The sequence below is a fragment of the Stegodyphus dumicola genome, chromosome 9 (genome assembly GCF_044657685.1).
Source record: "Stegodyphus dumicola isolate Sdum_Otavi_A_Nest chromosome 9, ASM4465768v1".
Classification (NCBI taxonomy): domain Eukaryota; kingdom Metazoa; phylum Arthropoda; class Arachnida; order Araneae; family Eresidae; genus Stegodyphus; species Stegodyphus dumicola.
Window position 1 is genome coordinate 112,607,941 of NC_140776.1, and position 22,206 is coordinate 112,630,146.

Sequence of the window (22,206 nt, forward strand, 5' to 3'; positions counted from 1 at the left end):
AGTGCACACAGAACTCATGCTAGCTTGATAAAATATATTTTCTCAAAAGAAACAGAACTATAAATACAGTCAAAAGTCATTAATCCGGACTCCTCGGGACTTCGCCGATTCCGGATTATCGATCATCAGTTTAAATCGGGTAAGATGGCATGCAGAAATTATAAAATTAAAAATATGAAACCATAATTTATGAAATAAAGAACAATTATGATCTAAAGGGTATCAAAATTTACAAAAAAAAAAAAAAAAAAAAAAAAAAAAAAAAAAAGCTTAATATTTATTTGTTTACTTTATTAAACATTTCTTTCAATGTAAGTTGTTTAAGTTGCTTTGCTTTTTATGTGATAATACATTCTCTTTAATTCTATAAACAGACATAATTTCTTGTTCAGTTACAAAGTTCCGCTGTTCAAGTCCTATAATTGCTGTGTCGAGAATACCGACTAATTTGTCAACCGAAATTTTTTCGTTTTCAATAACCTCTGCCACTTTCTTTGCTATCGGAAGCGAATTATAATGATGAGTAATTTGATTTAAATCATATCAAAGACGGAGTACATTGAGATGAAATACTACATTTAGTAAGGAATTATACGCCAAATAAAATAAAATCATCTGCCCTGAAGATAAGGATAGTGCTGACAGATCAACTTCCAATTCATTGTGCGCTGCGGCGTTAAAGAAACAAAGTTTAGATAAACAAAGGAATGCCTTTATCCATTTTTTGCAGCAATTCCCCTTTTTGTTTAATAGACTTCGAAACATACTTTCGCTTTGTAGATCCTTTACATATTAGTAAATATATATCAGAAATTCTATTTGATATAATCGAAAGTTCAAGCTTACTTTTATAAAATTGCTCTTAACAGTCTGCAAAAAATAATAAGCCGAATCCAATTCAAAGATTAAGGAACAACGCAATCTGCAACATTAACTGATATACCGTCCGTTATACATTAAACGCGCATTTGTAAACGTATTTTGCGCACGCGCACACACATATTTGCAGCCGTAAAGGTCTTATGCGCATGCGTTGCAAAAAGTTTGTAGCTTTGAGGTCCGAATTAACGACTTTTGACTGTACTAAAAGTTTCTGGAATTTTCCACAAAACATTTGTACAGCTTTTCTAAGTATTACTCAGCGCAATCAGTAGTTACACTTCAAACTACTCGGAACGTTAAATACAACACAATGCAAAGTGCATTTAAAAGGCGAAACTTGCATGCAGATATCAATAATCCAAAGTGAGCTTTGAATTAAAAACCAAGAAACAATGCTCTCTCCAGTCTTATACAGTTTTTCCCTGGCCACTGAGAAATCTCTAGTACCTTTCACTTCTCAAATTTACTGGAAGGCATATAAGGGCCAGATACAGTTACATATAAGAATTAATTACAGTTATATAGCGATCAGACCAAAATGTCGCTAAGTTTGGCAATTTGCTAAAGCCATCACCAACTCAGCAACATTTCGCCAATTTAGAAAGATAGCCATTTATCTCAATGTTAAATAGACTTGCCCTTGTAATCTTATATTTTTGGCAGAGCTTCATCGTTTTCAAGCAGTTCATTTACATTATACAAAAAATATTACAATTTCACTAAAATTATTTACATATATACAAAATTCATAACAATATTGTTGCATATATAAACCATAACATATTGCTGCATTTTGAATGAGCATTGTTTATGGATACCTAATAGCAGGGATGTACATGCATATCCAAATGAATTCGGAATTGTTGATACGACACACACACAAAAAAAAAAAAAAAAAAAAGAAAATTAAACTATGGTATTTGTTTCAAAGTATATTATAAGCGCTTAATTATTTTGAAAATCATTATAAGTACAAGAATGGCATTTGCACAATTTAAGTTTCATTTATTGCTGGAAAACATTTTCATTAGTAAAGGCCAAAAAATTTTAATTACGAGGAAATTTAGTGGCCTGTTGGGAGGCCAAGAGATGTGATGAAAAACTGGCAGAGTTGGCAGCTATGATATTATAATTCATCACTTTATAAATTTCTCAATTTAATGACTACAGTTTCGAAATCTTGGAATCGGACTAACAACTACACATATACTATCATCTATTTATCTCTAAGCATGATTTGAAATTTCATAAACTTTCACCCACTGATGACAACAAAAGTTCTTTATTCTTCAGTATTCAGAAACCAGAGACAGAGCTTTTCACCCTGTCACTGTTAATAAGAGGTTTTTTTTTTTTTTTTTTTAAAGAAAGTTTTAGGATAATTTTTAATTAGTTTCCAGTTTACCGGATTTGACCACATTAACAAAATAGATTATACAAAGTTACAAAACATTTCCCCATTTATTTTGACAAGATCCCTAAGGTATAACTTCCATGCTATTTCTATGCTAAATACTTTAACATAAATTTAGTTTAATTTTCATTCTACTAATATTTAAGGGCATACTCATAAACTGAAAAGCATTTTTAAAACAGATTTCAGAAAAAAATTAAATAACTTTCAAAATTTTGTTTCTTTACACAGCAGCCTTTCTAAAATGAACAAACTTAGATTACATTTTTCTCCCTTATATCTTCTATCTTTCTATTATTAATTTCAATACTTTAAAACTTTAGGGATTTAAATTCCCAAATACAATCTTAAATTAAATAATATTAGGATTTTAAACCTTGAAATACAGCATTAATTAGTACTATTAATGAATAAAATCATGTTTAAGATGCATTTATACACTGGAAGAAAAAAAAATCCCAACACCAAGAAGGAGTTTTACCAGATAAACAAGGTACAAGATAGGTGTGTTTATACATCTGAAAGATGATGTCTATTCATATTTTGCACTAGGCACATAAGTGTGTCGCTGGTAGTGTCACCATGAACATGCTAATTAAGTTTGCTTTAAAGTTCATGAAGATTATTTATCATTGAGATCTGTTGTAATGAGTTGATGTTAGTCAAGATACCTTTAAGATGAAGAAGCCATTATCAACAGCTCAGTAAGTTTGAATGAGGTCGTGTAACAGGCTTACAAGAAGGTGGATTTTCTTTCTGTGATACTGCAGAAAGACTTGGCAAGAATGTATCCACTGTGCATTATTGTTGGCAGTAGTGGTTAAGGGAAGGTACTGGCTCAAGAAGACTGGCTCTGGGTGGCCACATGGCACCAATGAGAGGGATGGCCGCCATGCTCGCCTTATGGCTGTGACGCATCATACTATTATGAACAACAAATCAAATACTCGAAGGACAGCTCTGAGCCAGATGCTCTGCCGCATGCATTCCATTCACTCCAAACAACTGCTATTTATGATGTCAGTGGTGTCAAGATACAGCTTGTTGGAGGATAGAGTGGAGATCTGTTGCGTTTCCTGATGACAGCCAGTTCTGCCTTGGTGCCAGTGAAGGCAATGTGTTGGTTAGAAGGAAGTCGGGCGAGTGCCTGCAATCAACCTGTTCTGTGGCCTAGACACACTGGACCTACATCAGAAGTCTGGGAAGCAATTTTGTATGATAGCAGGAGCACTCTTATAATTATCTTATGCACCCTGACTGCGAATATGCACACCAATCTGGTGATTAAACCTGTTCTGCTGCCATTTATGAACAGCATTCACAGGGTGTTTTTCAATAGGATAATACTTGTCCTCATATCACTATAATAACCTAACATGCTCTACAAAATGTCAACATGTTGCCTTGGCCTGCTAGATCACCAGATCTATCTCTAATCAAGCATATATGAAACACCATTAGACAACTCTAGCATCATCCACAACCAGCATTAACCATTTGTGCATTGACCAACCAAGTTCAACAGGCATGGAATTTCAAATCACAAACTGACATCTGGGACCTGTACGATACAATGAATGCACGTCTGCATGGTTGCAATAAAAATTCTGAAGGCTACAACGGTTACTAATGTACCAGTATTTCATATTTGAAATGACTCTTCTCACATTTGCATTAATGTGTGATCTTGAAAATTTAATCAATTAAATATGTTACCTAGACAAATGTATTGATGAAATTCCATTACTATATAATAATTTTTTCTTGGTGTTAGGATTTTTTTTTTCCGTCAAGGTAGATGAAGTCAAAATATTACAAGCACAGAATATACACTGAACCTTTTTATCTACTTGGAAAAAACTTAGCTTCTTAAAGATCATCTTATCAAGATATTACTTAAGGTAATTAATTATCACAAATAAGGAAATAGTGCAGATGGAACTTGGAGGATGTGTTTGTGTTAACAAGGATAAAACTACAAATCTTGGTTACAGCTCATGCATATGGAAGTGTTAAGTGAAGCTGAAACATAATTTGCTTTAGTTATGGGTAGCAAATGTCTCGTAAAATGTTACGATCGGATGCTGTGGATATATGTGGTGAGCTCCAAATCCTTAAGCATGTTGCCAAATCCTTGGAAAAGTTACAATATTAAAGCACACAAAATAACTATGTTGATGAACTAGCTGAGTACAACAAAACATTTTAATAGGCTTACCTTAATTATAAACAGATTTATTTCCCTATCATGCTTTTTGCTAGTTTTTACACTTGAATCCGTGGCTTTTTCCTACTTTCCCAGTCATCAGTTGCACTACGATAATCAAAGAATTCAGGATCGGGACCCTGCAGAGATATTAACATAAGACAGCGTTGTGATTGCTGCGACAGTGACTCCAAACTGTAGCACCTAACAAGAATTTTGCGTAAATTCTAGGCCAAAAGAGGGTTCTGCAAACAAAACCCTAAAAGGGACACTGCAATTGACTAAAAGAAATTCATTACTTTGTGCAAACTCCACACTATTTTATAAATTTCACACCGTAGTAGAGTTGGCCTTGCTATGAGTATATATTGTTTTAATTTCAATATATTTAGAGTATTATTTATTAACTACATTGACTAAAATGTGAATATCATTTAACAGTCACAGCTCACAATGTTTAGTACTGTATGCAGGCCCAATCTCTGTAAATGTATTTCATACATGGCAATTTTAATCAAAGTTTCCCTTATTTCTTTTTTTGGGGATTGATATTGTTGATTTGTGGTTGTGACACTTTAATCTATTTTACTGCAACTAAATGTGTTTGATTCCAATATAAATATAATTAATCTGAGGATTTTAAACAATTTTTAACAAGTCATACACAAACATCAAACTTAATGTGGTACTTTCAATTTTAAACCTAGAAAATACTTTCTGTGTGTGTATGTGTATTTAAAGTGCAGCAGGTTTTTCTTTTAAATTAACGTTTTTACAAAAGTAGAACGAGTGATATTTTAGGTTATCATATTTTTTAATAAAGCTTTAAGTTTTTCAAGTTTTAAATCTGTGTGAGTCTATTTCTTCCTATGTTATAATACATAAATTTTTTTAAAAAAATCTGTCAACAACCTTCTTGCAGTAACTATTTTGATTACAACTTACCATTTCAGAATTTTAAATACAGTTGTATAAAATTATATAAACTGCACTGATTTATTTAACTGAAAAAATATGTGAACCCAAAAACAAAGTAGCATGTATGCACTTTTAATAAGCCACTTTTTAGAAACAAAAAATTATAATAAAATCTTAATGTAAACTCCCCCAAAATACAACCCTCTTTGACGTCAAAAAATTTTTTAGCATGGTTTGACATTGCTTCAACAAGTTTCTAATACTTCACAAGCATTAATCTATTTTTTAGACAACAAATATTTAGTGATATACACCAAATCAAACCTCTCAACATTATGGAAGTAAAATTCTGTATGAAAGGGTGGCTTTCGTATTCATTAAAAATGAAAATTTCTGCCAGCTTTTAATGTATCCAGTTTCGAGTTGGATGCATATTGGAAGAAAAGGAATCAAGGTACAAAGTGAGAGAGTTGTTTTTCGGTTATAATCTAAGAAAACACAACTTAATCATGATATTTTGAGGAACTCGGGTTAAACCTTTAATGCCCCGAGTAATGGCATTAAGGGTGAACTCGAGTTAAATTTCGGGGTTAAACCCTTAAGGGGTTAACACAGCTTTTGTGCCTCATTTAAAATTTTTGTAACTGCTTTGCAAAGTTTGGATAAAAAAATTTAAACATACACCCACATTTCTAAAATTTGTTTTCTTCTTCTTCTTCTTCTTTTTTTTTTTTTTAACAATCCAATTATTTTTCTGAATTCAGACCCTCAATTTTCACACATTTTTAAAAAAATTTTTCAATGTTACAATAGCAGTTCACTTCTGTACAATCCCTCTCTCTTTTCATTTCTATTTTCTCCTGAATTTCATTATGGTAAAAATTGCTTAATCATACCTTCTTATTGAAGGAAGAATCAGATGCACTGGAACACAAACTTTCTGAAAACCAATTAGCAAGGCTTCTTGGTGGAATAGCTTGATCATTTATAACTGAAATCACTGTGAATTTCTCAAACAGGAAATCCCAGAGCATTGAAAGAGGAAGAACTGTTTTCAGTCATTTGAAAATCAAATAAAAAAAAGCCTGCATTACTGAGTTAATATCTGGAGATTGGTGGTTCACTTTTGTTTTTCTGCTGGCAGTTAAGCAATATTGTAAAGATAAAAATATATAATTTAGAGCATTATTAATTATAGACAATGCTCTGAAACATCCAAAATCTCTGCAGAATTTATACCCAAAAATCAACATTGCGTTTCTTGCTCCCAATACTACCTGCTTCATGCAGTCCATGGATCAAAAAAGTTAGCTAGCTATGTTTAAACGACATTATATGGGGACAATAATGCATCAGGCCATCAAAACAACTCACTAACTGGCAAGGGATAGTGGACCTACAATAAGATTTTCGGAAGAAATATAATTTATTGAAAATAATAAAAAATACTGAAGGCTAATAACTGAAATAAAAGGGTCAACAATGAATGATGGTTAGAAACCATTACGCCTACAAATGATGAGTGATTTTATAAACACTGAAGAAACTCCAGAAACTATAAGAGATGAAATAGTCATAAACTCTAACCTGCAGCAAAACTTGTCAGTAGTCAACGCGCGAACGATATTTTTACAACTTTGAAAATTCGCATGCAACGCATGTTATAATCGACCATTAATTGATGGTAAAAAATGATAACATTTTTAATGAATCATTATTGTAATCAATTTTATTACATTTAAAATCTATATACATATAAAACTGAATAATTAAAAATATGCCTTGTAAATTATATGCACATTTAATTAAAAATTTTCATTTAATTCCTCAAGCATGTATATCACTAAATCTACTAATATATGAAAAAAGCAAGTATTTTAAATCACTACTAATCATAGAAAAAATCAGAATCTATAAATCATATAATATCTATTCTGAATTTTATTTCTGGATAAAATTTAAACAACCAAGAATAATACATATAAGTATTAAAAAAATATTTATAATTTACGAATGCAAAGATTTATATGTAGCATACTTAGCAAGCTTAAGTTCTGATTTTTAGAATGTTTTTTTAATAACACAGTTCTTCATTTGCCTGCATACTTATTTTTTCAATCAAAACTCCTGCGAGAGTTTTAGAATCTAAATTTAATCGAAATTCCGTCTGATTTTTTTTTTTTTAACAATAGAAAAAATTCTTTCGCAAACTGCATTTGAATGAGATATTATTAAGACAGAAAGCATTACAGTAGGCAATACTTTGTATTTAATACACCCATCCATATTTTTTAATTTGGCAATTTCCCCCTATGCTATATCAATACGCAAATCTACAATTTCTTTCAAATCATTTACTTTTTACATGGAAAATTCCATTTCCACTTGATTAAGATATTTTTTATCAGTAATGGATGGAAAAGTATTCATCAAGTAAAAAACAGATGAAAATAAAACTTCAGTTTTCAAGTTTATGTCAGCAACTTCAGCATGTTTTAGAAATGGATCACTTAGTGGAAATTTATCTATTATATATGAACATGCAGTTACAAAAAAAAAAAAAACCTAACACAGAATTGAAAAATGATTTCACTTCACTTTCATTCAACTTGGCATTTTTTAAATAATCTTGTTTCCGCACCAATCACTAAATTTTCATTTTCTTTTTGTTTACTATACTAGATGTTAAAGTAAAATCTTTTTTTCTTTAGAAATTACTGGTGGTTTTATGAATCTAACAAATAAATTCATTAAAAGTTCAACAAGTTCTCTTCTCAATTTATCTATATAAGGAGCTCGTCGCAAATTATTATTTACTGTTATAAACAAAGGCAAAGTATTTTTCAAAAATGACAAGTACAATTTGGTGATAGGTGATTATAACATTTTTTTAATGTTCTGCAATCTTTTTCCTTCATTTTCACTGTTATCTGGTTGATCTCTAAAAAAATTAATCACAGTAACCCACTGCTCCAAAATCCTTGTTACATATACTAAAAGAGATAACCATCTCGTACTGCAATATTTCAAAATTTTATGAAATTTTGCATTCTGTCCCAAAATTTGTTGAGCAACTTTGAAGCTATGCTTCCATTTTGAACTTTTCTCCAAATAAAAATATATATCTATTAACCTGCGAGTACATGCGCCGGATATCTCATACCCGGGGGCATATTCTTTGTCCCTTATCTCAAAACCCCTTTCCTTGAAATGGATGAAACCTTTTGTAACTCGAGGTCACATCCGTGGAGTGATTCTTCGAATACTTTTCTAGGAATTGTAGGAATTGCGACACCCTTGCGCTTCTCGAGTCTCTCAGATTTTCATCTTCACTTTCTTAGTCAGTCAGCATAGTGCGGCATTTAAGTTATTATAAAGAAATGGAAAAGGTTGAGAAATATGCTAGAAACTATTTCAACAGATGATGAAATGTTTAGAAAAGAGGAGGAAGACTTAATAGATGAAGAAAACAACAGCAATTATAATTCATCAACAGACAGTGATACAGACACTAATTTAGAAAATCAATGAATTGATGAAAATTAAGTGGTAAAGATGGCTTGGTATCGTAAAGAAACTAATTCCGAACGAATGTTAGGACTCGTTCTAAAATCTTTAAAATTCTAGAAAATACTGGTTATTTGAAAGTGGAAATTACTCAAATCAACAGCGGCAGCAAATTATGCTCCCTTTGAAACTAAAAGAAAAAGTAATTTCAGGGGATTGCAACATGGAACCACCGTCTAAAAAGATGAAAAGCGTTTACAGAAGATGCACTGAGTGCCCTAAAAACATGGACAGTGTTGGAAAATATGACTTATTGTAACCCTTTTACTGCATCATCTCTCCTCCTTGAAATGTTTATTAGGCTTAGTTCTTATTTTAATGTAATATAGTAGTTACTTCTTTTTTTACTGCCACTGTTTGTGTTGAGAAGGGACTGTTTCAACCTAATTAAGATGCAAAAACGAAACGTGATGTTACGTCATCTGGAAAGCCGAATCGTGCCGATAGCTGATTGGTTGCCGTGAGATGATGTCATGCCTACTTCTGGTATAAGTATCTCGCGTTGCTCTGGCTCAGCCCTTCTGGTTCCTGCTTTCCTGGCTCTTGGGTATGCGGCTTCCAGACCCTTTTGAAGGACATCTTGTGATGCATGCAGTCCGGTGAATAAGTTCCTTGGTTCCTGCCCACAATATGACTATTCCTGAAGAAGTTCCTTGGTTCCTGTCCACAAGATGACTATTCCTGAATAAGTTCCTTGGTTCCAGAAGCTACAATATGAGTGACTGCCATGGGTGGCATCCATGTTCTTCATGAAGGTGGCATTTAAAATAAGTTAGCGGCGATTCCTCATGTTCAACTAATGTGAACGGAGTTAGGCCAGAGTTAAGTGCTTTCAAGGACTTAATTTAAATTTCAGGTGCTTTCTTGACCATTAAGCATGGACTTATTGAATGTGTAGCTAATTTCATTTGAGACCACATAATTTCTGTTTAGGATATTGTTTTTCGTATTGAATGCCAGTATTTTTGGAGACCAGGTAAAATATTATTTGATGAATGAAAGTTTGAAAATGATGGTTATATTATATCTTTACCTAAGACTCTGATATTGTTTAAATTTATTCTTTGTGTTTTTATTTTTTTTATATATTGTTAATAAATTGGTTAAGTTTGAAACTTCTTTATTGTCTTCAATGTCTGCACAACATATAATCTCAGGGAGCTTCTATTGCTACTGCTGCTAAATGTTTAATTTTATAAACTTTAAACTATGCTTTAGCATCATTTTGGTTATGGGCCCAGCCCGAGTTATCTTTAGTGCAGACTTTTGAAGTTTAAAGTTAATTTAGGACTTAAGAGATTGGGGGGGCGGTTTTTGTTGAAATTCAAATATGGCTACTGTTAATGTTATGCATAATATTGCTAAACTTGAGGCATGTAATTACTTTACATGGTCTAAAGATATGAAGTTTGTTTTAAATGAGAAAAATGCATGGCTTTTGGTCAAAGGTATTGAAAAATGTCCTGATTTAAATGATGTTAAGGGTATTACAAAAGAAATTATTGCCGACTATCAAAATAGAAGTCGTTTGGCATTATCTTTAATTCATATGAATGTAAGCCCTGAATATCGAAACTTGATAAGTGAAATTGATGACCCGGTAGTGGCATGGAATACACTTTCCAAATACTTCCAGCCAGATTATCGATCTAGACATATGTCCTTGTTTTCAGAGTTCTTAAATTGTAAAATTAAGCCAAATGAAAGTATTAGTTTCTTTTCTTGATTAAAATGCGTAACTGAACAGTTAGCTGATATTAATCAGGCTGTAAGAGATGTATACATATGTTTTCAGTTTCTTAGGTTCCTTCCAGATAAATATGATCAAGTAGTTCAGAATGTTTTGAGGTGGCCAGATGAAAAGTTCATATTTAAAAATGTTGAACTTGAAATACTAGCAGAGGAAACGCGTCTTAGTTTAAGAGAGATAGATAGGGGAAATTCCAACAAGACTATAAGTCCAAAGTACTCACTGTGAACCCAAATTTAAACAGATTAAAGGGCTCAAGTGTTATAAATGTGGCCATCCAGGTCATATTCAAAAATACTGTAGAATGAAAGATAATTTTTCCAGATCACCCTCGCCTGCTTCTTCTGCTTCCTCAGCTGTATCTAGTAGTAATAAAACATCTCCTAAGTGTAAGAATAAATCCAAGTTGTGTAAAGGTAAAAATAATTCCCATGCTCAGTCCCATTTTATAGCTCAAGCTAATGTTAACAACTTGGAGGAAAATGATGATAGTTGGATTTTTGATACTGCTGCATCTCATCATTTTTGTAAAAATCGTGAATCGTACGATACTTTTTCTCCTGTGAAGAATGAGAATATGCTAGTAGCTATTGATGGGGTAACTTTTCCAATTCATGGGAAAGGTCCTGTTGAAATGAAATTTGGGAATACAGTTATTTTGCATAAAGATGTTTTATACTCCCCTGAACTGAGACGAAATTTAATATCTGGACCTAAGGTGGATATTAATGGAGCAAGATTTGATGGTAAAAATGGGCGAATTAAAGTTACTGATGATGAAAGTGAAACCTTGTACAAAGCTAAGTTGATAGGAAGTAACTATCATGTATTCCTGAAAATAGTGAAAAAAGGGGGCAAATCTGTAAAATTTGAGGCATCCACAGTTCAGCATAACAATAGTGAATTATGGCATGATCGGTTTGGTCATATAAATTATGGTGCTATTGTCAGGACCAGTAAGAGACATTCAGTTTGAGGTTTTCCTGTGTTAAAGCACTCACCTTATTTGTTTTGTGAACATTGTCAAATCAATAAGCAAAGACGAATCTCCTATAGACCCTTAGAAGTCATTCGAGTAAAGAGGCCGCTTGAAAGGGTTTTTTCTGATGTATGGGGACCTATTAACATTCCGGGTAGGAATAGTGAACGTTATTTCGTTTCCTTTATTGAACAATATTCTCGTTATGTGGTAGTGTACCCCACTATAGAGACAAGTCAGGTGTTTGAAGTATTTGAAAGGCATATAGCACGTGCGGAAAGATCTTTGAACCTTAAGTTGAAATACTTTAGGACTGATAATGGACGAGAATATGATAATGAACAATTTAGGTCATATTGTAATAAAAATGGTGTAAAGCACAAATTTACAGACGTATATACTCCAGAACAGAATGCAGTTTGTGAGAGATTCAATCAAACAGCTCTCAACAATGTACGTGCAATCTTACATGATAGTGGAATTAGTCCTGAATTTTGGTCAGATGCAGTAATGTATTTTGCATATTCATTTAATAGAATTTGTCATAAGGGCCAAGATAGAAACCCATTCAAATTGTATACTAAGCGGAAACCATCAGTACGTCACCTTAAGGCATTTGGAACGATTGCCTATGTGGGAATTCCAAAGGCTAAAAGAAATTCTAAGCTTGATCCAAAGGCAACGAAGGGCCGATTGATTGCGTACAGTGTACGAACAAAAGGGTACAAGATTTGGTTGGAAAATGAGCAAAAGGTAGAAGAAATCCTAAATGCTACTTTTAAAGAGTCAATTGGAATGCAGAAAAGTGGCAGTGGAGCTGCACTGGGCACCCTTCTTGATTTGGAATTTGAAGAGAGGATAGAGTTCCAATCTACTGATACTCCAGTCGGCTATTTTCCTGAAATAGAGGAAAGAATCGATACCAATGTACCTTCTTCTATACCTGGCACTGACACTCAATCTACATTGAGACAAGTAACTTGGCTTCGTAAACCTGTTCCAAGGCCAGACGGCACTCGTACGGAGGTGTATTATTTTGAGAGGGGGTCTAATCAAAGACTACGATCACCAAATGATGTAGAAAGGTATTGCACTGAACATAATATTCAGTATGATCCTACCTTGTTTGATTTCAAGGGAAGCAATACTTATAGTGGTGAAATCGACCCAACTGGCACTCCTTCAACGTCATATACCCGAGATAGCTGACTAGAGGTTTCAATTCCAAACACTTATAACCAGGCAATGAAATCCACAGAAAAGCTTAAATGGATAGAGGCAATGGAAGAGGAAATGGCCAACATGCGAAAGCATAAGGTATGGCATCTTGTTCCACTTCCTAAAGACAAGACTCCACTAGGTTGCAGGTGGATTTTCAACATTAAATGTGACGAATTTGGAAACATTGTTCGCTTTAAAGCTCATTTAGTGGCTCAGGGTTATCGGCAAATTAAATACGATACCTATGATGAAACCTACTCTCCTGTAGTTAACTTTTCAGTAATAAGGCTCTTTTCTCTCTTTTAGTTGCACATCTTGGATGGACAAATATACAATGCGACGTAAAAAGTGCCTATCTCTACGCTCCTTTATCAGAGGAAATTTAAGTGTCCCAACCTCAGGGTTTTGTAGAGCGAGATCAAGAAGAAACGACTGAAATGATGAATTATCCTTATAGAAATGTTTTGGGATGTCTCTCGTTTCTTTGCAATCATACTCGTCCAGATATAGCTTATGCTGTTAATATATTTTCTCAGTTCCAAAGCAATCCTGGTAAGTTTCACTGGGAAGGATTACTTAAACTTTTAGGATACATTTCCAATACCAGACAGCACAAACTTAAACTGGTATGCAAGGAACTGAAGCTCAATATATATTCAGATTCGGATTTTGCTTCAAGCAGGGATGATATGGTGTCTATTGGTGGACAAATAGCTTTGTTGGGAGAATCACCTGTATCTTGGCGTACATTTAAAGAAAGGGCGGTGAGTTTGTCTACTATGGAGGCTGAATTTATCTCCATGACTGAATCAGCAAAAGAATTAGTTTGGTTTAAAAACATTTTGGATGAATGCATTCAGTTTAAAATTGCAAGTAACTATGTTTCAAGACCAATATTGTTTGCGGATAACATGGCTGCTATATGTTTTACAAAATCACCCATTGAAAACTCAAGGACAAAACATATAGATGTGAAACTATTTTTCATTCGTAATCTATTGAACAGGGAAATTTTTGATTTAAAATATGTTCCAAGTAAAGATAATCTGGCTGATCCCATGAAAAACCACTGACTAAGCATAACCTGATAAGATTTTGTGGAACAATTTTCTTATGAAGCTTGTTTTCGTGTGTATTTAAATTAAGAGTTTTGTTTAGTTGAAAATAATATGTTATAAGTCATATTATGATGAATATTAGGTAAATGTAAAACTGTATAGTGTAGAATGTGTATGATTGACCAGGGCCCTGGGTAAAAGTATTGAGTGTATGATCATACATATGTCTTTGCATTGTTTTGTAACATGTTGGACTTTCTTGTTATGGTAAAATTTTTGAATAATGGGATAAGATGTTCCCAAAGGAAAATTTTCTTAAAAATTTCTGAATTGAATGAAATTGTGATATTTATTTATTCTTGTTTTGAATTTTGTAAAGATACTGGCGTTCAGTTTTTATTTCAGGTCGGAGATGATGATGTGGGGGGCATGTGTTGGAAATTTGTTGGTTGTATGTTTGTTGTCATCTCTCCTCCTTGAAATGTTTATTAGGCTTAGTTACATTGGCTGTGCTGAGAGGTAAATTAATTATGGTACACTTGAAAACACAAAAATTTGCCAATTACATACGACTTACATATAATCCCCAAAGCATTACTATTATAACAGTTGTTGTTTCTGACTGAGATTAGAATCTGCCTAATCTGGATTGAACAAAAGATAGCAATATATTTAATGATATTTTTAAATAAATTCAGATATTTTATATGGATTTAGCAGCATACGTAAGCAAATAAAAATATGTGCATTAAATTTCGTGATAGTATGTCATCATACTGCTAGAATTAGTTTCAGGATTATAACAGAAAAAATTACCTGAAATTTGAAAGTATTATTAACTAACAATAAATAAATTTAGAGGGAAGAAGCCACATTAAGTGGTACGAATTACATTAAAATAAAGTTAATTACTTAAAAATTTAATTACAATAATCAATATATGGTGAATATATATTAAATGGTTAGCCTAGATGACTGATTAGTTTTTTTTTATTTTACTGCAAAATGACAAATAAGGCATTTATTAAAAAGATTCAAAAGAAGAAGATTTGAAGTTTATTAAAAAGAAGATTTAAAAGATTATGCGTTAAAATTCTAATATTTGCTACGGTCTTGGCACTAATTCGAAAATTGTCGCCAACACCAAAATAACCCGTTTACTGCTCATCATGGAGGGGGAAATTCTTATTGCCAGGTTCCGTTGCCAAATCCCTTGGCGAATTTTCCCCTCCTCTTTCTAGTGGCATAATAGCAAACTGATTTACATTACGTCTATGGAACCTTTCTTTCTTTAGATAGACGTTCTTTGGTTTTATACGAGAATGGGAAAGTATTTCGTTTAGTTCAACATGCGCATGGGAGTCTCTCGATTCTCGAGGTTACTGGAAACTTGCTTTGCCTTTTAAAAGAGAATTGATTGGACTGCGAAAATTAGCTCTTCTCCAGCTGCCCGAATGACGCTCATGCGATACAAAATTCCCCAAGAAAGTGATCGCTTCCAACATTGGCACGAAATTCGTTTTCTTTTTTTTTCGGGGGGGGGGGGGAGATCGCCATATCCAGACTTTTCAAGATTTTCACTTTGATATTTAAATTCTCTGACTTTTGCGGTAAATTTTCGAATTCCCCGACTTTTTCCAGTTTTCCAGGTAGCGTGGCAACCCTGTACTTATTTCTCACGTTCAGAGGCAGTCCATCATAAATAAAGTTCACTGAAGCACTGGAAGAAAATTCCTCTTACAACTACTACAAATCACTCTTGCTGTGAACAAGAATGTACATGTTTAATTTTGTTCTAGTTTGGATGACAAATTATAGACTTGTCATCCATAACTTAGGCAAAAGGTGCACGACAAAACTCAGGTTATCAAATATATCCCACAAGTTAATGGATTGGCTGAATCTCAATACCTCTGTCAAATGAATAAATAACAACTGGGCAACAAGAGTTAAATGAAATGTGCAATGAAAGTGAGGAAAAGCTGATAAAATCATCAAAACATTTACAGTCAAAAATATAAAGGAAGCCTTCATGTATCTTGCCAAATTTTTTACTGTCATGAAAGAAGTGATCCCATCGGAGAATGCATATCTCATGTACACTGAGGGGGTGGGAACAGTCCTACATCTCCCGTTCTAGTGGGATAATTGACGAAATTCAACTTATGTTTTTCATGTTTTGAAAGCACTACTTAGAATATGTATTAGATTTATATATAGCTTTGTTCTAATACATGCATTTTGACATAAAATCGGGCTTTTTCTGAAATGACATGACATTTTCCCCACATATTTCGATTTTATGACTCACATTATGGTAAACTGCCAAGTTTTATGAAAATTGCACGAGTAGTTTTTAAAAAATTAGCTCTCAAAATTTTAGCTTCTCAAGGTTAATTGAATTTGATATATATTTATTAATATCTCTTTTTTTATGAAGCTTATTTGTTTTTTCCTTTCATATTTTGACATTTAAGTTCATTCCAAATAAAATTCACCTATTTTTTATGATTTATTTTTAAAACTTGTATTTTTAAATAATTTTTATAAATTTTTTGAAAAAAAATGTTGAATTAACCTATAAATGTCTTACCACCATCATAAAGTATAGGCATTTCTAAGCATACCTGCAAAAAAATTAGAATTTTTTTATTCAAAATTTTCTAAGATATATGTGAATTTACATTTTGGTGCCTTTTGAAATTTGGCATATTTATTATAAGCGATAATAACGAAAATGTGGTTTACACACTTTGTTAAAATGATTTGAAAGTATCAATGATGACTATTTTTCTGCTTGTGGATAATAAAGAAAAAGGAAAGGAAAATAAGTTGCTATACAATAAGAAGTTCGCCAAATGAAATATTTTTGGCGTAAACTGAAAAACAATTCACCAATATAATTTTTTAATTTATCCATAAATTTCTCACCAAAAATTACAAAATTTAATATCTAGACATAACTTGAGTCACTGAATCGAAATATGGAAAAAAAAATAGGTATGTTATTTCAGAAAAGTCTGTGCCAAAGTCTGTTTGTGCCAAAATACCTATGTTAGAACAAAGCTATATATAAATCTAATCTATCTCCTAAGTCGCACTTTCGAGACATGGAAAAACGAAATTTGAATTTAGTGAATCGGCCCAGTAGAACGGGAGATAAAGAACTGTTCTATTTTTTTTTTTTTGTGCAGTGTACATAGGGTGATTCAGAAAGACAGCATGTTACAGAGCTCTTTATCCAGAAAAGAAAAGGAAAGGAAAAAAAAAAAAAGAATAGTATTCTGCTAACCCTTGTCAAGTTTATATAAAGAAACATTTGAAAGCACTTAAACACACCTCGTTAACTTAACTATGTATATTGATTAATAAATATAACTTATAAATAAACATTTTAAGTTACAATTATGAATGTCTTTTTAACAACCTTCTACTTCTGAATGTTCAACATCAAGAACTAATTACGTGTGAAAGTTGAGGGCAGCCTGTGCCTCATTACAAAAGCAAAAACGCTAAAAAATCATTTTCTCTGAGCATTTTACATATTGTTCATTGTGCTAATGAAAGAGCCATATATCATATATCGTAGAATTAGTGGTGATACTAAGACCAATATTCAGCAGAAGACAATGTAATTGCAAATTATTCTTTTCTCGTCTAAACAATCTCAAATTTCCAAAAGTATTCTGACCCAATAAACCCCTTTTTACATTCGTCAAAAGAAAAATTATTTTTATACATTTACAGCTATCAGGCTTGTAAATGTCTGACGAAACAGATGAATTATGCACATTTACAATGAATCAAAATTATCTGGTTTTCAAAATTATTTTAGTAAAGGACACACCCCCTTACTTGTATGCCCTCTGGGTTGTATATACTTACTATCTTAGTATTATATTCTGACAGTCTTGACTTTGGGGGCATAAAATGCGCAAGCCCAATGCATATTATTCAGAGGGGCAGATTGCTATCTCAGAGGGTAATGGCATCAGCCATCCGAGTGTATAGTCTGATGACAAATCTATTCGCCAGTTTTTTAAGCTCCACACCCTTCATGGTGTGTTTGAGGACAAATCTTAGTGCTCAGAGATTGAGTTGGTCTTATGGTTCATGGAAAAATTTTTATCCATACCATCTGGGAATGGGGCACCCAGAGTAGTGCGGTGTAAGAAGTCTGCTTACTGTTCCTCAGAGAGCTTGCAAATCTGCTCTCTTGCCCAATATGAAAAGCTGAATAAGGATAAGTAATCATAGTTGCATTAAGTTGCACGAGCAATTAAATATATTTGATTGATTACCTCTTAATCGTGAGAGAACGGGAAAATGATGAATAAATAATGTGCCACATATTCCAGTTCACTGAACTGTGAATTCCTCAAAAGTTTTAAAACTTTGTAGACAAAAAAAAAAAAAAAAAAAAAAAAAAAAGGAGGTCTACTTAATGTAAGTATACAAATGATCATTGCAGTCTGTGACTAGTGAAATGATTTGCACACTTACCTAAGACAATAAAAAACTAAGCTTCATAACATTACTTGAAAATTCATTTCTGAATCATGAAACATGCTCATTTAAGTAGGAATTTTCATTTTTATTCTAACAGACATATTATTTAAAAAAATATATATCAGAGAACATAAAACTAAACAAAAGAATGTACTCATTTAAAAGAAAAAAAAAAAAAAAAAAAAGAGAGAGAGAGAGAGAGAGATCCAAATTACAGATAGCATAAAATGTGCTTAATTCTGAGGCACAATCTATTTCCGCATAGATTTTTTCAAACTGAAATAATTTGATTTTTGAACTGATTTTATGCTGCATATGATAAATACTTTCGGCATGCAAATCATGAAGACAAAATCACCCTCTAGGAAAAAAAGGAGGGAGAAATTTAAGGATTTAAGAAAATTTTATTGTGTTTCCTTTAGTTAAAATGGCATAAAGAACATTTTAGAAATGGTACTCGTACAGGCATAACATAATTTACACCAGTATGTACTATATTATAATATTCAGTCTTTACCTGAAATTAAAACCACAAGTAAATATTACTGATGTGGTCAAAAATATTTCTTAAGTTTTCAAGCTCTTTTTACAAACCATTTGCACTAAATGTACTTTTACTATTTGTAGATGGAAACTTATTTTTAGAATTATAGGGATAGGGATGGAGGTAGAATACATCATAAATCTCAATATTCAACATTTTACCAAACAACTGCTTTCTATAAAAAGGTACAGTACTATATTTTCTTACAATAAAATTTTAAAAAGTATATTAATGTCTGATTAAAAAAACATTAAGAATGAAAAATCATACATGCAATAACTACAGTGCAAAACGTAATCCTAATTTTACTTTTACTAATGTAAGTATGCAAATAAAAAAAAAACAATTTTTTGAGGGAAAAATAGTTTATTTCCCATTTCTTGAGAAATTTTTGGAAAAATATTCTGTTTAAAAGTTGTGAAAATTAATCTGGACATTTTCTTTAACAAATAAAAAAATGGATTTGAAGAGAGTTGTCATAACATAAATATACCTTTGATTTTGATGTAAAAACACCAGAAGAGTGTTGATCCTGACACAGATGAATACAATGTTTGAAACTCTATTATGAAACAATCTCTCTTTTACATCAATTTAAAAAACTGAATCAACTTAATGGTCGGGATAAAAACTGGATTCTCACCTGAGAATTAAACATTTTCAAAATGATGAGCAAACCGATAGCAAACGTGAATTAACTGACTCATTAATTACTTTGATTAAATTCATGTTAACCAAATATCAATGTAATTTTTTTTAGTTTCTATTTTTACTACCCAAAACTAAGCTCTGTTGACTATACTTTAGATTTTCATACTTGCCAACATATAATACAGTCAAAAGTCTTTAATCCGGACTTCGGCGATTCCAGATTATCGGTTTTTCCGGATTATAGATCATCAGTTTAAATCTGGTAGGATGGCATGCAGAAATTATAAAATTAAAAATATGAAACGGTAATTTATGAAATAAAGAGCAATTATGATCTAAAGGGTATCAAAATTTACACACACACAAAAAAAAGCTTTATTTATTTGTTTATGTTATTAAATATTTCTTTCAACGCGCGCATGCGTAAAGCATACATTACGCATAGTCAAAATTAGAAAATTGCAACCAGAAAACTATTTGATGTGTATTCGTGATACTTATAATGATGAGGAATTTGATTTAAATCATATCACAGACGGAGTACATCGGGATGATATATTACATTTAATGAGGAATTATAAGCCGAATAAAATAAAAAACATCTGCCCTGAAGATAAAGATAGTGCTGACAGATCAACTTCCAGTTCATTGCGCGCCGTGACGCCCCCCCCCGGCAGAGCAGCATAAAATTGATAGATTTCGGAATGGTTAGAGAAACAAAGGATATGCCTTTATCCATTTTTTGCAGCAATTCCACTTTTTGTTTTATCGACATTGAAACATGCTTTCGTTTTGTAGATCCTTTGGCAGCTCCAAAATCGGAAATTCTTTTTGACATAATCGAAAGTTCAAGCTTACTTTTATAATATTGCTCTAACAGTCTGCAAAAAATAATAAGCCGGATCCAATTAGAAGATTAAGGAACAACTCAATCTGCAACATTAACTGAAATAGATAATTAGATAATTTTAGCTTAGCTTATACAGTTCATTATACATTAAACGCGCATGAGTAAACGTATTATGCTCAAGTGTAAACGCATATGCACGTGCGCAGAAAGTTTGTAGCTTTGAGGGTCCGGATTAAAGACTTTTGACTGTGTTATTTTTTTAAAAAAAATTTTTTGTAAAGAAAACAAGAGAATTTTCACGATTGTCAAAAAGATTTTTTTAAATAATGAATGAACTTTAAATAGTAACTAATTAATATCTGAAAGTTCAGCTACTAATTCTTAAATGCAAAATAGTACAAAAATAATTATATGTAAAAAAAACATATTTATTATTTGCATCTTTTAATAGAAAAAGCTACTTTTATCAGTTTTCGTATAATTGCTAAGCACATAGGCAGACTTTGCTTTAATTAATAAACTTTATAATTTTATAAAAAGCAATCACCACATAGGCCTGCTTTCGCCAATAAAATTTCTCAGTACGGCATTACTAATATTGGATCTTAATTTAGTCCTTATTTTAGTAACAACATTGAAAATCCTCAAGGACTTATAGCATTATTATAGGGAATTGCTGGGATGTCCAACATCATTCTAGACAGTTCACTGTATTTTAAAATTGCATCAGCACCTTTCAGTTTTCCAATTAAACTCTTCTAGGTGTCAACAGGGTTGCCACTCAAACAGGAGAATGAAATTCCCTGACTTTTCCAGGTTTCCCAGGTGTGTTTCAAGAAAATTCCAGTCTATCCACGTAATGTACATTGGCTGTGCTAAGAGGTAAATTAATTATGGTATTACTTGCATTGTGTAGCAAATTCACTTAATTATTCAATAAGTCCCAGAGGACATTTATTCTTAATTATTCTTGGTATACTTTGTTTGATAATTTTGTTTAGTTTTCCACTTAAGAAACTTAATAAAATTTAAGATATATATATTGGATAACAAATGTATGTTTTATTTAATTATTACTCATGATCATCACCAGTTCAACATGAGGCTAATCCGGTCCTTATAAATCACAACGCAATGCTAAATAGTTAGGTTAGATTTTAGGTAAATTTAATTTGCGTGAGGTATGTTCTTAAAAGGCACCTTAACACTTGAAAACACAAATATAATTATAATAGTTGTTGTTTTCTCCACTGAAGATTGAGATTAGAATCTTCCCAATCTGGAATAAAATAAGGCTTTTTTTGCAGACACTCTGCAGCTAAACGAAAGAAAGAAATCTATTTTAATAAATTGAGGTATTTTATATTTATTTCGCAGCATACATAAGGAAAAAATATGTGCATTAAATTTCGTGATGGTATGTCATCATACTGCTATAATTAATTTCAGGATTATGCCAGAGAAAATTTCCTGAAATTTGTAAACATTATTTACTAATAATAAATAAATTTAGAGGGAAGAAGCAACATTAAATTATATGAATAACATAAAAATAATTACTTAAAAATTGAATTAGAATAATCAACGATATTTTAGCGAATATAGTTATATTACATGGCTAGCCTAGAAGACTGATTACTATTTTTTTATTTTACTG

The 22,206-nt window shown here is 32.1% G+C and overlaps 1 protein-coding gene across 2 annotated transcripts in view; it reads right to left on the bottom strand.

The window, feature by feature from the left end:
* The window catches only part of Art4 (arginine methyltransferase 4), a 142,097-nt gene that overhangs the window by 14,881 nt on the left and 105,010 nt on the right, over nucleotides 1–22,206 (bottom strand). The window contains exon 14 of one of the 2 annotated variants that reach the window (XM_035351750.2): nucleotides 4,515–4,642. The exons of the other annotated variant lie outside the window; for it this stretch is intronic. Within the exon in view, the coding sequence (XP_035207641.1) occupies nucleotides 4,562–4,642 (81 nt within the window). The 3' untranslated portion in view covers nucleotides 4,515–4,561. The remainder of the gene's footprint in view (nucleotides 1–4,514; nucleotides 4,643–22,206) is intronic. 2 annotated transcript variants of the gene reach the window in all.